Raw genomic sequence first — 18317 nt, forward strand, 5'->3', positions numbered from 1 at the left:
TTATTACCATTTTAAAATATGATTATATTATTATTGCATGTTTACTCCTAGTCTAGGCAAATCTAATATATGGAAATTAGAATTAATCATTTTTTTAATTATTCACTTTTCAGAAATTTTAATTAATTCCTTTAATTAGTCACCTTTCTTAGTGTACTTAAAATATGTACTCACTAGCTTACAAAATAATAACTCAACTTCTCAAGGCTACTTACAGCCTTGAATACAAATATTTAACGTCCTTTAGCCACTTTGTAAGAAATTGTTTCTTGTGGAGCTTTGAGAATAAAACCTAAATTCTTCCATTTGAATAATAAGCTTCTGAGGAACCCACCAGTTTTCTCACTACTTATTCATTGGATCTCGGCTTCAACTTTTCTCACTCCTTTTCCTGATATACTCAAAATATTTTCGAATCCCAGCTATTCCTCCTTCCTCAAAAACTTTTTGAGCTTCTTCTCTGTTCCAAGCACTGTACTAGGTGCTGGGATAAATAATGAGTCTCCATCCTCTGGGAGCTCTTAATCCAGGAAATAACACGAAGGCAAACAATACTGTTGCATGCCTGCCATATTCTGGATCTGCAATGTGTTATTCCGTTTAGACCACATGGAAACCCCGTCTTACAGCAGAGAAGACAGGGTTTCAGAGAAGTTAAGTAATTTTCCTTTTATGCAGAATATGAATAGACAACTTACAGAAGAAACACAAATGGACTACATGTAGACATATGGGGAAAATATTCACCCTTACTAGTTATCAAAGAAATACATATTAAATAAATAAATTAACTATTTTTTACCTTTTAGATTAGTGACGAGATAAAGAACTCAAAGTTCATGGGGTTGCAGTAAAACAGGCTCTCCTACACAGGGCATTGGAGAATATAAAGTGGTGCATCTTCCTGAGAAACAACTTAATAACATATAACAAAGACCATTACAAGAGGAATTTACCCTAATGTCCATTGCAAAGGAATGAAATAAACAATGTAACATCATGCACTGAAATTGCACACAGCCTTTAAAAATCATGTAGAATATGTAGTGACCTACAAGATTTTCTGAACACTAAGTGAAAAAGCATATTACAGAATAGTACATACTATATAGGATTACAATATATACAGAAGTGTGTGTGTGTGTGTGTGTGTGTGTGTGTGTGTGTGTAGAAAACAGAAGACTGAAAGACTAGATACCAATAGGTTAACAGAGGTTATTCATAAGGGGTGGGATGGGGCTCTTCCTATTGGTAGCGTCTAAATTTTAATAATTTTTTTTAAAAAAACAAACACATAAAAATGTTCATACATCCAGATTCAATTATTCCATTGCATTGCAACGAATAGTAATGCAGACTAAGAATCAAGTGACTTGCTTAAAATCACCAGTTTGGTGTGCTGTGTTAAGCCTGGCTTTCTAACTCTAAAATCCACTGTCTTTCTACATTCCATTCCTCTTCCTCGCCACAGCCCCAATTACATCATAATTAGAGTTCCTTTCTCTTTGGTTCTTTTTCCTTTTAATTTCTACATCTACTATATCCCTTCCCACCTTTTTCTAAACCATTTTAGCAGTAGTCACTCTGTGAACTGCATATTATATGTAATACAAAACGTAAACCATGCTCATTAGATGAAAATGACAATTCCCCCCTCATAGACAGAACTGGGACAACACATATCAGAATAGGCACAATCTGACAGTCTTCAAATAAGTCAGTTTGCTTCTTGCATTTAAAATAAAACTGAAATCTGTTTGGTCTTAACTGTGATATTTGGAAAGCGTCATGCTTCCTTCTACACCAAAAGATTTCTTAACTTTTTCAAAATGTGAATTCTTGAGACGACCACCTGCCCGAAACTCGGATCTGAAAAACCAATCCCTGGGCTTCCCTGGTGGTGCAGTGGTTGAGAGTCCACCTGCCAATGCAGGGGACACGGGTTCGTGCCCCGGTCCGGGAGGATCCCACATGCCGCGGAGCGGCTGTGCCCGTGAGCCATGGCCGCTGAGCCTGCGCGTGCGGAGCCTGTTGCTCCGCAACAGGAGAGGCCGCAGCAGTGAGAGGCCCGCGTACCGCAAAAAAAAAAAAAAATCCCTAATTTTATTTATAAATGTCAAGATTTCCCTATTTTCACTCGCTTACTCAAAAAGCAGGATAAATATAATAGCCCCTCTCTTACTTGGAAAAGTACAACTTTTGGAGCGAGTTGGCTGTGTTAGAAATTAGCAACGTCTTTGACGATGTACAGCTGTCTTCATTTCATAATCATAGACGTCTAAAGCATTCCAGGAGGCTGACTAATGTACCTGGAGAAATGTGCCATGTTTTCTCATCGTTTCTCCTGAACTTCTTGTCAGATCAAGAAGGGATGTGTATCTCCTTTGCTTTACAACTAGGAACTTAATTACAAGATGGAGTAAGACAAATCCTTACATTCTCCACCACCATTTCCTTCTTATTCTCATATATACCTGTCTCAAACATATGCGCAGTCCTCAGTGATCTTAGTGGTTTCCCCTTTATTTCAATCTTTCTCCTACGGAGATTCACTTAGGACAAGATCCCCATATGGAAAACTTAAAAGTTTTCCTACCAATGGCTGCTATTAATGGCAAAAGAAAAACAGAGCACCACTTACGTTGCAGCCTACTGTTCACCAAAGGACATCATACTAAATATTCAGGAGCTTTTGAGCACCCCAAATAGTCCCAGACCAAAGTCAAGCCTCTAAGCTGAGCAATTAAGAACGAAAAATTCTGAAGGTGTTTGTTGAAAGGTTCTCAGCTTTGTGACTCCAAATACCATCTTACGGAAAAACCCGAATGAACTTTTTGGCCAATCCAACAGTCGTCTTTCCCCAAAAGAATTCTATTATCCCACCACCACCAACTCTTCTTTCCTGCTCTCTTGCAAGAAGTAAGTGATCATTACCACCTCAATCCACCCAAGGGCATTTCATCTGAAACCCAAAGTTCATACGCAATTAAGATTTGTATTCTTTGGGGATAGAAGTATCAACAAAGATGTAGCTGGCTTCTCATGTGAGAGAAATACATACCTGAACAGCTCTACTTGGAAGGTTGATGCATTTTACTATACATAAATTATACCTCAATTAAAAAAAATAAACTCTACTAACAAATACTCATCCCCTCAGGGAACCTGCCCTAACTAGACTAACAGCCCTAACAGGGTTCTCCTTACCCATATATGCTACCCAATTAAAAAAAAAAAAAAAAAAGCAAAAAATATGAATATCTTCCCCACTACCTAAAGTTGCATTATTTTTCTCAGTGTATGCCTTCCATCCAATTACATGGAACATCACTGGACTTTCTAGGTGAGCAAAAAAGAAAATTTTAAAGAAACTTATAAAACCAAAGAAATAGGCTAACTAGAGTCCTGAAAAGTTGTGTGAGCAAAAAAAAATCTTAAGAAACTTATAAAGCCAAAGGGATAAGCTAACTGGAGTCCTGAAAAGTTGTGTGAGCTGTCTGAGGTTACACACACACAATGGCCTAGGGAGCAGGCCTCTAACCTCCTTTAGCACAGGCTGGAAAGAGCACAAGTGATCTCAAGGCATCACAGAAAGAATGGACATTTTAAAAAGAACAACCCTCTATCTAGCTCAGTCCCAGCACAAAACTATTTTGAACGACCCCAAAATTCTTCCCAATGAAATATTCACCTTAAGGAATAAGTAACATTAAACCAGGAATTAATAAACATTCGAGCAACTTGAGATTTTATTGTGAAAATAGCTATTTTGACATTATATCCAGTTTCTCATTTATCAGAATAAATTCTTTACAACATTGATCATCATCACCACTTCTGGGTATTTATACACAATCTCTGAGTAAAATATATTCACACAAGGCAAGGCTAGAATGTTGAAATTATGACCAACAATGCTTATTTTAAGATTGTTTACTTCATAACAAAACTACAGTGTTTATACACTAGAACAGATGTTTCAAATGTATACCATTTGAAGATAAGCTTGGTGGAACAAAACCAATATGAGTATACATAAATTTCTTACTTGTCTTCTTTGCTATCAGTCTTCCAGAAAGCTAAAGTTATATTACAAACACCTCAAATTTCCACTTTGGGATGAACAGAAAAATGGAAAGACATTATTTCCTATTTTACAAAATAAAACATCAAGTCAGAAGAAGAATAAAGCTCATCTTTATGCAGTTAACATAAAAGCTTGAGTACACCCGTCCTTCTCCAAGAAATAAGACGCCAGCACTGCAAGAGAGGCAGCCAACAGGTCAAAGAACAAATAGCGAACACAGCCTCCTCTATAGTGCGTGACTCCCTCAGGACTGACGCAAACTCTGGCAAGCCATTGTTTCTAGACATCCAGGGATCTGGGACATGTAAACTCAATGATTAGAAGGCATTTCTCTGAATTTGCATGAGAAGACCTAAAGAATCAGAACAAAGATCCAACTGCTTTGCACATGGCCAGATGTTCACCACACCACAACTCAAACCCAAAGGCAAGCTTTCCAACCAATACACATCCAAAGCACGCAGTTCCAAATATGTAACCATATACACTGCAGAAAACAAAGAGCATCCTTACACCTGATGAGTGAACTGGTTTTATACTTTGAAATGAAATCAGATATACTTAGTCCTCTGAAATTAGAAGGTCTAGTGAGGCTTAAATTTGGGGAGATACAGAAACTTGCTGAGAATTTAATAAAAACTGTAAACCCTCATCCTAGAAAATGCATACACAAACATACAATCCTTTTTTAGACCATGTCTTCAGTAATAGAAGTTGAAAATATTAAACTTTCCTTGCTTTTGTCACAGAAGGAACTGTACACTTTCTAAGACACTATGTGTGTATGCATGTGCATGCATATATATATATATATATATATATATATATATATATATATATATATATATATAAAAAATAACTAACTTGTATGTGACTTTAATGCTATAAATACTCACTGCCTTTCTGGTACTTTTAAAGCACAGCCAAAAACAGTTTGGAATGGAATTCCAAGTTGGTTCCCTCTGTCTCATAGATGCCTAACAAGTGGTTAGTTCTCTGAAACCACCAGTTCACACTCTTGTACAGCTGTTCCAAGCCAAATGGGATTCTAGGGAAGCAGCTGGACTGACCAAGGGCCTCACATGTGCCTAAATAACCAACCTGTCTAAACCCACAGCCAATCCTCAGTCAACTCCATGGTCCCAGGGAGCCCTAACCTGTCGCTTCCATTTTATCACCACTCACTAGAAGGGCAGCCAACAACTGGAAACCTCTGCAATGAGTACAAACAAGCAGAAGCACTCTTAGGGCAGCATTTCCCTAACTATTTCTCAGAACACAAATCCCACATGACACCTACTTAAAAAAAAAAATCCACATAAAAATAAATTAGGAAAATAGTGTACAAAATACAGGCCCTTCTTGGAGTCTGAAACCACCAACAGCATATGTAAGGTGCTGAGAAGCCTACAGTAACTTAACTTTGTCTAACCCAGCATTTCCCTATTTAGCCAAAGAACCCACTATTCATATAATAACAATATATTCTGCCAAAATATATCTTGAAATGCTTCTCCAAAGAACTGAATTATAGTTTAAAACTATCTTACAATATAATTTCAAATTAATAATAATGAGGATATAAAGACTTATTTTCCTGCATTTTTTTAAAGGAACTACTTTGTTTTGCTCTGAATAGTCTTTTATCATAACATTCCATTCTCTGTTTACAAACATCCAACTCAAAGCTACCCTTTCTTCTATCATTGTTCAAGAATGTTCATTCTCATCAGTAATCACTGGCCTCCTCATCTGGAACAAATGATTTTTGCATGCTTTTTGATTCCGAGGATACCTCTCCACCTCAATCACAATAATTTTAAGTCTAGGGGAGGTAACCTGGGCTTCTAGCAAACATTATATCCCAACAAGAGTTTGGAGCTAAATAATTTTAAAAACCCTTAAAAAAAAAAAAAAGCAAAGCACTCCATCTTTACATCTCTATGAAAATCAACATTTTGAAGATCTAATGAAACTTCAGTTAAACCTTTGAGACTAGGATTACTGACCTTTGGTTCATGTAATTAACAACGAATTTCTTAAAAATCTAGTAATTTCTTAGGAAATATGAAAACATTGAAAAGTAAATGTAAGTTCCACAGAGCTGAACAAGAAAAAAGGCAAAAGATAATTCTAAATGCCAACAACATATACAAAAGACCGTCATTACAACCCAAATATATGTGGCTCTGCTCAGGATTTCAATTATATAAATAATTAAACCAAGACAAAGTCAATCACTAAATCCCTGTGAACTTAAAAAACAAAAAGCACACAGACACACTGCATTTTGTTCATCCCTAGTGTAGTTAGAGAACACTTGCAAAACAAAGAAGGATCACCACACAGAGACATGGAGGAGTTTTTTCCAAAATATTTTATCCTCATAAAAGGATACCATACCATAGGGAAAAAAGATACAATTACAAACATAAAACCGTAGAATTTTTAATCTCCTAGGGAAAAGGGGTTCTTAGTTTTAGGGGTTCTTGTTTTTTCTTTGCTGATAAGGCAAAACAGATCTTTAGATTATCATTTGTTATAAACCTGAGTTTTTTTTTCTTTAAACTCAAGAATGAAATAAATTCATTTATATTATGCATTTATTAATCTGGAACTGAATACTATGTTTAAAGCATTAAATTTTAAATCATAGTTTAGATAATGATAAACTTATTGAATTTATTTTTAAAACCCTTTTATTTTGAAATAATTATAGACTCACAAAAAGAAGTTGCAAAAATAGTACACAGAGATCCTATGTAACCATCCCTCAGCTTCCTGTCTTTACATTTTAAGCATTTATATTTTGGTTTCAGAGGGATACAATTTTTGACAGTTTATGAAAAAGTAAACAGTTTAAGAAAAATCTAATAACATGGTAAATGTCTATTCCTGGAAGAGGCTCTAAGAAAACATACTACTGACTTCAAATACCACTTTTATCACATGATACTACCTTTAAAAATTGGTTTTCTGAGATACTGTTACCAATTTCTGCCTCTTTTGATGTCTAGTTTTCTTCCATTTTTGCAGACTTCTGAAAATTGTAACTTAGCTCTGATTGAAATAAGCTTACCCATTCCTTTAAGTTAATATATCTAGCCACATTAAATGAACAGAAATTACAAATGGAAATCAAAATGCTTCAGATTTAACATAAAATCTCTAATCCTCTAGCCCTCAAAAAATAAAACAAACATGTCTAGGTTGAAATTTAATTCGTTTGTCAGTGCCAACCTTTTAGGGGGAAAAACACTGTGTAGGAATGACTGTCCTTAAAGGTCTTTTACAGTTTCTTTGGTCTTAGGGGAATGGCCAGTCTTATGGATAACTGATGACAGTTTGTTGACGAACGATCTTTATCTTATGGGAATTATCTGACCAATTTTCTCATCCTATACTACCAAGAAACATAAACACAAACATAGTTCCTTTTATCATATTATCCTCCACCATCACTTCCAAAAGAAAGTGGCTCACAGTATTTTAAGACTGTGGACCATTTATCTCAGCGAACTCAAACTTTATCCAAAGCATATCCTGACAGGTTGCTCAAAAGCTCTCTGCCCAGTTATTCCTTTCCAAGAGCTTCCTATATGTGTGGCTGATCCCTGGAGTGGTTTGTGTTCAGTGATAGCTTCCTAGCATCTCATTAGCTTATACCAAAAACCTCAACTAAGTAACCCAGCATATAAATTCTCACTTATCTAAATCATATTTTGCATCTTAGGAAAGATAGTCTGGAAGCATCATGGCCTATATAGCATACAGCTAAAGGCAGTTCAAAGCAGGAATGACCAAAAGGAAATAAATCATATTTACAGTCGTCTTTCTACTAAAAAAGGATACTTGTTATTCTAGAATGATATTTTTTTATTAAACTTTCAACAAACATTACAGTATGCTTACTGGCTGCATCTTTGTGTCGTAAGAATACGATATTACACATTCTTATAAAAATGTAAATACATTTTGCTTACTCATGGACAGTAGTAACCTTACTGACAGAAAACTTTACATAACCCAGTATTATCCTTTGACTTTGCCCATGGAGAAATCTGGAGTTAAATTTACCATTCAATTTTAGAATCTGTTAGGGTTAATATAGTTCTTTCTCCTATAAATTTTTTATTTTGCCAAAAACTAATTTTAATTGTCCTGTTTTACATATTTGACAATTGTAAGTCACTTCAAATACTTTTTGAAAGTTTTAGTAGAAATCATAATCGAAAATGACTAACCCTGACTAAAGCATAAGCAGATGATTAATGTGCTAACCACCCATCTCCAATAAACATCAATCCTAGAGGACAATAAAGTCCTATGGTCATGATTTCCAACACAGAATATTCAAACAGATTTCCGACTGCTGGACTCTAACAGAAGACTAACGCATAACACACACACACACACACACACACACACACACACACACACACACACACTCTCTCCCACCTGTTGCAGAAGTAATGTGAAACTCATTAGTTTCTTTCTCTCAATGCGTCCAAACAGATGAACAAGACTTTGAAGACTACCCTGTTTCTCATTAAAACTTTCAAGAAAAAATATTTACAATGACATAAAGACTTCTGTATAAATAGCTACCTAAATACAGAACAAATGGAGAGGATACAGGTCAAACACAGCTGAGTTCCACTCAGCTCAAATTAGACAAGTCTCTTGAGTCCAAAACTGTTTTCCTAACCTGGGGGTTTCTGCAGGATGTGACAAGATTTGCTGAGCACCATAGTAATCTTTTAAGACACTAATCAAAAACATGGTCCTATATTTTAAAAACCCCAGAAGTAGTTTTAGGACAGCAGAAGCACCTCAGCCACTAAAATAAGCAAGATTCTATTGTAAGTAAAATTACCCGCACAGGAAATCTTTGAACAGTTCAGCAACCAATAAATAGAAAATGTTCTTTAAAATCTGCTATTTCCGATTACTCCATTGAATCCTTCAACTGTAGTTAACTCTATGGAAAATAATTAGTTGTCATAAAGGTTTTGACTACATGATATGTTTCTTAGGAAGAACACTGGTCTGAGCCAAGCATGGTGAACCTGGACCAGGTGCACAGTAGGTACTTCTAGTTCTCTGGCAGTAAGCTCCTCCTGAGTAGTGTCTAACAACCGGGCAAGTGTCAGTTAGACTTTACAGCCTGGCATAATAACGATGCTAACACGTTCAGCTCTCCCGAAATCAACCCAAGAAAGAGATGACTAGAGTTAAAGATGTACTACGAATACACAGGTCTAAAGCTCCAATAAATTAAAACAGCCCTTGCTAACCTGTATTGAACACATGAGCAAATACTGTTACATTGAAGTGCATATAGTCAGACAAATATTATATGTAACCATCTTTAATATTTATATGTATGGTAGTAACTCCCCCAAAGATTAGACTTATGAGAGCATAATTTAAAAACACATTCCTCATTGCTTTTTAAAGTTAAATACAGGCTTTTCTATTGAAGTAAATAGAATATTAGAATAATATATTTTTCCTAACATCTAAAATAGGCATCAGATTTCTAAACAGAAGAAAAAAAGGCTTCAGCCAAAGAGCCACATATTAGATATTTAGACTGGTATAAGGATACTAAATTAATAAATTAACTTGGATAAACTAACAGTGCACATTCAGAACAGAAGTGTAGCTTTGGGCCAGCAACATGTGAACCAAAGGCAAAAATCTGCCAAGGTTAAGGCAGGTTTTTTATTTACAGTACAACGTGTTTTCTTTTTTCCCCAAGTTCATTTAGCATTTACCTTGATGTTACTTAAAGTGCATTGCCAAGCTAAAACACGAGCTTCCTAACTAAAAAACAAATTGCTGTCATAGAAAGTTTCGTTTTAGAGTCTTCCTTATACCTATTCATGAATTTTCTTTTTGCCTTCACACACTTAGTGTAAGAGATTACTGCAACAATTACATGACTTTGGACACAAAGCATGAAGACTGTCAGGGTGATAGCCGTTGTGAGGAATTACTTTCTTCTTCTGCTGGAGTCAATTTAAGTGTTGGCAGTTTCCGAGGAGGAAGCTGAGGGCTTTGGCGAAGATTGTCATCCATCTGTGGAAAGTACAAAAGGTACATCTGACTTATGGCTATGGCATCACTTATATGGACTGTGGCCTCCCCATCCAAACTGTAGTCTAGAAGAGTACCGAACCTTATGTTTCTAGGACTGCTAGAGAAACCTTTTTCTTGCAAATAATCTCTCAAGAATTCTAAACATCATATCTAAATACTGGCTGACTCAGTATATGTATGAAAGCAATATGGCTCATCCTTGATGACTTCACAAAATTACAGTAATTCCACATAATGAACAGTCTACTGAACTCAACCACAGCACAACTTGGTTTAAGAGATCTTCTAATATTAAGTGTAAAAGCAGTATTTCTGTTACATTACTCTCCACAGTTTACAAAGTATGTTCTCATTTGATCTTCCCAACACAACTGTAAAGGAAAAACAAAAAGACGGACACAATCATTCCCTACTTTACAGATTAGCAAAATGAAGCTCAGAAAGGTTACCAGATTTGCATTAGGTTGCAAAGCTAGCATCAGAGCTGAAATGTGAACACAGGTCTTTTTATTCTAACACTATTGTTCTTTCAACTATATCGCATTGCCTCAATAAAAATGGCCTGAACTCCACTCAAAAAGATCACCTCTTTAAGGCTATGACTATTTAGACCAAGAGAAGCTAAGAAAAGATACAGAAAGAAGGATAAATTCTTTAGACCTAATCCAGAGGCACTGCAAACACTGGATCAGTTCTAAGTCTGCTCCAGAGAAACAAATCAAGAACATATTTAGAAAATGTCCAAGAGTTTCAGACTTACCCTAAGGATTATGTTAGCATCCCGGGAAACACTAGGACAGGGGTTACTTAGAACTGAGTCAGACCTTAGAAAACTACCTTTAACCAGGGTACCCCAAAACCAGAGTGCAAGGTCCTGGTGTTAAGCTGCTTCATAGAAGACTTGAAATCAGCTGCCATCAATGACCCAAAACCAACAGAATATAGCATCTTATCACCTACTTGATAGGTAGGCTTTTTTAGAGTTTTGAATATAAGCAGCCCCAAACTCTCTCTTATCTTCTCAAGATGCTTTTATAAAGTACAGGGGAAATGTTTCAGCAGAGGTACATAGGGTTCATAATAAAGGGAAAAGAATAAAAGATTAACTCTTAATTTTCCGAGGGAAAAAGTATTCCCAGTGAACTATCTGAATCAATTGTGATGTCTTTTTTTTCCTTGCAAGAACTAAGTTCCTCAAACATAACTCTTTCTTTTTTTTTAAGCTCTAGATTTCCTGTCTAAATGGTGAACGGTGGTAGCCAATAGAATTTGTTGTTCTAATGTCTTGTAGCAAACAGTGAACTGTACTGAAGAGCAGATGGGAAGTGGGGTGGAGAGAGGTGCTGATATAGGGTCAGGAAACTCTCATATATTGATGATGCCAAAATGGAACTGTACCAAGTGGTGACAGGGCCTCCTGGCTTCACTTTCTGCACATGTAGGTATTTCATGGTTCCCTTCACATGTCTAATGAATTTGCCACAGATAGAAATGGAAGCTATACTGGATAGCCTTCATCTAGCAGAAAAGTATCTAAAACAGTCTGAGTAATCTTTCCATTATCCACACTTAACTCTCAGTGTATTTCCTCTCATGAGATTTGCTGGGTTAGGCTACGAATTAAGACAAACTTGGCTTTCATTCAGCTTACCCAAACTTTAATAAGAGGTACATGCAATACCATAAAGAGAAGTAAAATGGTCATTCCAGAGAGTGGCTGTTATAAATCTGGCTATTACCACCAGTAGTAATGGATACATACTTTCATTCATGAGTTAGATGACTGACTAACTGCAAAGTCCATGCTGGAATCCAATTTCTAGGGTTCACATTCCCTCTCTACCTCTTGCCAGCTGAAAGGCCTCGGGCAGGTGATGTTATAAGCTACTCTCGAAGCTTCAGTATCTCATCTGTAAAATGGGAATGACAAAGTACCTGCACACACAGAGCTTCTGTGAAGATTAAATGAGATAACTCATATAAAGCTCATATAACACAGTGCCTGTTACTCAATCCCCCAAATCCTCTAGCCAGTGTTATTAAGCCACAATGACCTATTAGTTTGTGAAAGAATAAAGCATTATGCATTTGCATAAGAAAGAAAAAGCAAGTTTATCAAACATTTGAGGAGAAAATGCATAACTCCCTTGTATTTTTCCAATTAGAATCACCCTTGAAATTTCCATTGTTGGCTCCCTCCCCCACCCAATTCCTCAATATCTCTCTCAACAAATGCATACTCCCTAAGTGGCAAAATATCCACACTGGCAAAAATTGCAGACAACGTTTAGAACAGAGGATAGGAAGGAGGCAAAATAAAACCATTTACGTGGAAGAAAGAAAAAAACACCATAGTGCTTTTAGCAAGAAAGGATAAGCACAGGTGCTTACAATCTCAAGAAATGTCAACCCTCAGAGACAGAAAGAAGCAGACAAGCAAGCAAGGAGTGTTTTCTTGTTTGTCTCTCTCTTTTTTTGAAGCCAGGCTTTGGGGTCTCCTAACTTGAAAAGTACTACTAATTGGGTGGTAAAAGTAAATCCAATACCATTATCAGATCTTTCCCCATAGCAATCAGGCCATTACTGGCTTCAAAACACTGTATTTTGTACAGCTTTAGTAAATGTATGTTTAAACAGCTTTCTGAAAAAATAAACTTAAAGAAAAACTGAAAAGGTAAAGTTAATGCATAACCCAAAACAATATTAATTGCAGAAAGAAAAATACTAAACTACTATAAAATAACAATTGAAGTAAACTTGACCTTTTCAATCAAGTTGGATTCCTTATTTACAAGTTGTGTGAGTTTCTGCAGATTTGCATCTACCGTTTCTTGTCCAGCAGGAGAGATGCCTAAGAAGCCAGGACAGAAATCAGAAAGAGGAAATTCTGAAAGCCTTACAAGCTGTTTAGATTCAAAGAATATTGAGTCTATCCAACCCTCCTAAGTGCCCCATTGCCCACCACACCCTCCAAAAAAGGCAAAGTGAAAAACCATTCTGGGTTCAAAGGCAAACTTAAGAGGGAGAGTAATGCTCCAAAACCAAACCCTAAGCTAAAGGACTAAATTTGTCCTTAAGACCCTGTTAGCCAAGCATTATGCAGATAGCCAAGGTCATTAGAGCACAACAGTCCTCATTTCCTTCTCAAATTTGACTTGTACCTTCCCCCCCATTTCACATAGGTCTTTAGTTACAACTATTTGAACAGCTTTCTAAGGCCCAAACAGTTACCCACAAAGCATCCGAAGTACTTGGAGGAACCTTAAAAAATACAGATTCCTGGGATCCATCCCTAAGGGATTCTAATTCAGTGAATCTGGTATAGGACCCAAGATTTTGTATTTGTTCTGTAGTCAGGTTTGCTAACCACTGCTCCCAAGTAACAAGGTTGAAAGTTACTCAGTTTCATGACCCTCAAACTAACTAACCCCTCCCTTGTTATATACAAGTGTATTATATACAAAACACATAACCCACTATAAAAAGTAAACTGTCCCTTAACCAACGATCCTTATGACTTCTATTTCTTAAAAGGACAATTCTGGCCAACTCTCCCCATACAAATTTTGTGTCCCAATCACTTAAGCACAAGGCCCAACACTCGAAGAATCAGAGCCTAAGTGACAGGTGCCCTCTGTTTACTATACCTCCAGTCTGATGTAATCAGTTTTGAAGTAGTGGAATCATGGGAGTGTACCTCACCAAAATCAATCTGCTGCTCATTTCTGTTCACAAAGCAAAATGCTAGAAGCAACCTTTAAAGTAACTGCCCATTTGCATTAGGATAAATGCTATCTTTTGGCAGGGACACAATAAATACCTGTGGTTAACTTTTAGAAGAAAATGACCCACTTCAAAGGAGCAATATTTAAAGAACAAGAAGCAAGAACTGTATAAAATCCAGAACAGACAAACGGCAAATATATATTTCTCTATTTAAAGAAGAACTAACACATGGGAGTAAAAATAAGTTGGAAAAATGCAACTTTCTGAAGTTCTATAAACCAGCATTTAAAGACAATATACAAACTTCTTTAATAAGTAATGAATTTGGCTTATACATCCTTACGAGAATATGCAAGTATTCTATGCAAACAAAGATTAGCTGAAGAGGAACCAGCTTACCTCCAAGACTAAGCCTAAAATAACTGTTTAGGATGTCATCACAAAAGCGACACAGGTTGGAGAGCTGTTTCAAATGTTCTTGTAACTGAACTTTAGGAAAGCGTACTTTATAAAGAGGTGCGAGAAAACCAAACACATAGGCATCCAAAGTAGAAGGCCTAAAAATAAATTAAGGATTTTTTAAAAGCACATAGAAAATATTAATTTGGGATTATGTTAAAAAAACACTTTTTCTCAAATACATTTGTCAATTCTGAAGTATACAATACGGTCTTTTAAAAGGTTTACTACCCATTCTGGCTTATAAAAATGATGCAGCTAGGGTTTTACTCAGTTGTAGCTTTTAAAAAATACTCTACCCATTTTATTTAGAAGAAAATTAAGTTGTAAATTAAAGATTCATTTTTACTCATAAGTGTTATATAGAGACTGGAGACGTGGTGGGAATAGTCTTAGAAGTTTCAAATTCACATATGTAGCATATTAAGTCAATGTAAGATTACCGCAACAGAAAAAGTTTCCTACAGTAAAAATCCATTAAATATTTTTTTTAAGTGAAAAACTCATTGGGGATGGGGTGGGAGGACCAGGCAAGGGAACTTGCTTTAAATAACTGCTCACTGAATACATGCAAACAGAACATCAAAATGGTTTTTAAGGGAATGCACTCACGTATCTCCAAAGAAAAACTGAGATGTTCCCAGTCTGTTTGACAGAAGATTTAGGCACTCCTTGGCATCTCTGTATATCTAATAAGGATGAAATTACATCTCAAAGGTAGGAAAGATACTTGAGAACTCCTTTTCAGACTGGCATCTATAGATAAGTTCATCCCTGCTCCTTCTCTTGTCCCTCCTCTGGAGGGCCCTTGCTCTGAAGGTAATTCCAATCATACCTGAGCTTCTACATCTCGGAGGTGGTAGAGGGGAGGCTCTCCCCTGGTCAGGAGAATCCTATTCAGTGCTCCCTTAGACATTCTTCCAGGCAGGATCAAACTCAAGGGAAAAGGCATTCGTGAAGCAAACCATGGCTTTGTCACAGTAAAGTAATTGTCACTCTCAACCCAGAATGTGTGAAGCTGCAAAAGGAGGGAAAACACACTACAAAGATATTCTTTTACTAAAAGGAAGATCCTCAATCAATGTGAAAGTTTTTCATAAATATCTCTGAATGAAGTTGACTCCATACAAATTTTCCAGTTAGGATGACTCAAGGATAAATCAATGTTTTTAAATGTGTGAGTTTTGTTGATTGCTCTATCCCAAGCACCCAGAATAAGGCCTGGAACATAGTAGGTGCTCAATGAATATTTGTTGAATGAATGAATTATAGTTGGCCCAACTCTATATGTGGACAAACTCCAATCTTTCACAGAGAATCTTTATTTCCAAAATGACATTAACTTTCACTTTGTTGTTTCATACACTAGTTGAACGTCTAACAGAATCAACCCAGTTCTGCAGTTACATGAAAGAATCAAGACTGATACATAAATGAAATTTCTTCTCTTAAGCCTTTTCCATTATTTTTCTTCTAAATCGACTAAGTACATTTTCAGTACGTCACTAAAATACTGTAATATTCACCAATGCTCACCACTGCAGGAAGAAGCTTCTCTTCGAGGAGAGCAATGTAAGCTAGTGTATCTGCCCCTTGTTTTGCTGACAGTTCATAATCGGCATTATATTTCTATTAAAAAATAAAAAACCAAAAACCTCATAAGAACATCCCAAAACAGTGAAGCTAAATAAATTAGGACTCCTATTCTTCCTCAAAAATGGCAAACATATTAAAAGGGGAAAAGAGAAATACAAATTCAGTGACAAATGCTGCTTAATGCAAATGAAGTTCTTAGCACAGCATCATGCACACGTTAAGGTCAATAAATGTTAGTTTTAGGTGTTTATTTATTATTAACTATTATTTCAATGATTGTTAATGACCTAGTTTAGTTTAGTGCATGACATGTAGTACAAACTTAATAGAGGCTATTATTATTCTTGTTAACAACAAGGAAAAAGTTCTAATTAGTAGCATTTTCCCCTTGAAAAGAGAAAACCTTCCAATTGAGAAAAGTTCTAAATTTTGTTGATATAGGACTTCTTTTTTTAAACTATTGGCAAAATCAATGATAACTTTTACATTTATGTAAACTGTTACAGTTTAAACATTTTAGATATATAAATCTTGGCATGTTCAGATATTTTGGATACATTATTTCATGAAACATTTAACTGCAACTATTAGTTTAAGTGCTTTTAAAAAATAAATAGTTGCTAGTTGATGGGAACTCAGACCTCACACCAAGCACAAAATGTGTAGCAATTATGGAACTAAATTTACAATCATATCAATAAGTATAATAGTGAAAATGGTTAAATTGAATCTACTTACACCTAAGCTTCAATAAAAACCAAGCAAAGTGCATGAAAATATAAATTGACTATAACTCACTATATGCCTTTTGAATCACAGTACAACTCATGATTTAGAGCAGTGACTCTCAAATCTATTCTTATATCAAGCCCTATGTATCTCCAAAAAAGAATTCTAAAAAAAATTTTTTTAATGCACTTTCTTTGGAAGCAACATGCAGGGATCAAGAATCTATTTCTCCAGAAGGAACCCACCTGTTTTCTTAAAAAGTTTAGTATTTTTGCCGGCTGAGAAACAATACTGTCTTCAGTTGTCAAAACTGGTACATCTCCTGTAATCACAACACAGTTTACATATAAGGAAGCATTTCGATTTCCTCTGAAGAGACTCCAATACCCTAAAAACTATGCCAGTCACATTTGGAGAAAAAAAAAATGAGTAACTCATCTTAGGTTTTTGCAATTTCACACACACACAAAAAGTTTTGGAGAGCATTTTCATTTCTCATAATTTCCACTGATTTGGCTTCTCCTTTGAAGTATTACTCAAAATGATCAAAACATAAGCAACACACAGCTAAGGTCGTGGTAAGAACTAAAACCCCAAGGTACTCCATGGCTACAAGCCCCCTAACTTTAAATAAGAGGGGGGAGGGTGCTTACAGAGGGCAGAAATGGGTGTTTAAAAGTTTACACTGTACCTCTTGAACCTCTCCAGGTGTTATCTATGACATTGACTTTCAGGGGTGCACCAGAAAACTTGGCGTAAGCCTGAAAGAGAGTTTGCAATAAAACATTTTAGACTGAATACGTAATGCAAATCTGCAGAGCAGCTTTATTTCAAAGCCGGGTCCCCAGAAGGCAGAAACGCCTGACTCGGGGGCTGCGTCCCTCCCGCTACTTCTAGCCGGGGTTGCGCGCTACCAAGATTTCGAGGACTTTTTTCCCCCCAAACGTTTGAGGGATGCAGAGCGGGGAGCGCGCGCCTACTGCTTTGGGCTTTCATTCCACTGCACAGACGGCTTTGCAAGGCTGAGAAAACTCGGAGCCAAGCGGAGAATCCATGACTTCTCCTCCAGGATTCGGCGGGGCCACAGGCTAGGCTGTAACTCGTTGGACGGGAGGGAGCCCCGGGCGGTGCAGCGAGCAGCGACCCGGCCGGCCGGGCCCGAGCGCGGCGGGAACCAACCCCAGCCGCCGGGACCCGGACCAGCCAGCCTCGCGTCTCTGGCCCCGCCCCTTTTTTCCCGCGCCCTGGCCCGCGAGGCGGCCTCACCATCACCACCAAGGACTCGCTGTGCACCGACGGGAGCCCCCAGCCGCCTCCCCAGCACCTGAGCTCCAAGGGCGCCGCCATCTTGCCGGGGCCGACCTTTGCTATCCCGGAAGTACTTTTGCTGCTTACTTTCCGGCACGTGGAAACGCGGGGGCGGGGCGCGAGGGAAGGAAGGGTACTCTGGGGACTGGGAGAGGTGCAAGGCGGGAAGGGCCACTGAAGGGGTTAACAACACGCTTAGCCATCAGTTTGGCCTGGGGTTTAAGAGTCCTGGGCAATGTCAGACAACCCGCCAGTAATTCCTCAAGTACTTATTGGATGCCATGTGTACCAGGCACTTTGACTATTA

At 37.1% G+C, this 18317-nt stretch overlaps 1 protein-coding gene across 3 annotated transcripts; it reads right to left on the reverse strand.

Annotated features, from left to right (window-relative positions):
- Positions 1-4899: 4899 nt before the first annotated feature.
- MTX3 (metaxin 3) lies at positions 4900-18082 on the reverse strand. 3 transcript variants are annotated; one of them, XR_013827622.1, is made up of 10 exons: positions 17969-18063; positions 17394-17463; positions 16948-17024; positions 15914-16006; positions 15213-15395; positions 14990-15066; positions 14318-14475; positions 12955-13043; positions 11955-12102; positions 10060-10171 (listed from the first exon to the last, which is right to left on the reverse strand). XR_013827622.1 is itself a non-coding variant. In XM_079916973.1 (9 exons), the coding sequence occupies exons 1-9, from the start codon at positions 18047-18049 to the stop codon at positions 10061-10063; spliced, it is 939 nt and encodes a 312-aa protein (XP_079773099.1). In that variant the 5' UTR covers positions 18050-18082; the 3' UTR covers positions 4900-10060. The 3 variants fall into 3 exon arrangements, 2 of the variants coding, with proteins under 2 accessions (XP_079773099.1, XP_079773098.1); XM_079916973.1 differs by lacking the exon at positions 11955-12102 and having other exon boundaries at positions 4900-10171; positions 17969-18082; XM_079916972.1 differs by lacking the exons at positions 11955-12102; positions 12955-13043 and having other exon boundaries at positions 10054-10171.
- Between the last annotated feature and the right edge of the window lie 235 nt (positions 18083-18317).

Source organism: Stenella coeruleoalba, assembly GCF_951394435.1.
Source record: "Stenella coeruleoalba genome assembly, chromosome: 3".
Taxonomy (NCBI): Eukaryota; Metazoa; Chordata; class Mammalia; order Artiodactyla; family Delphinidae; genus Stenella; species Stenella coeruleoalba.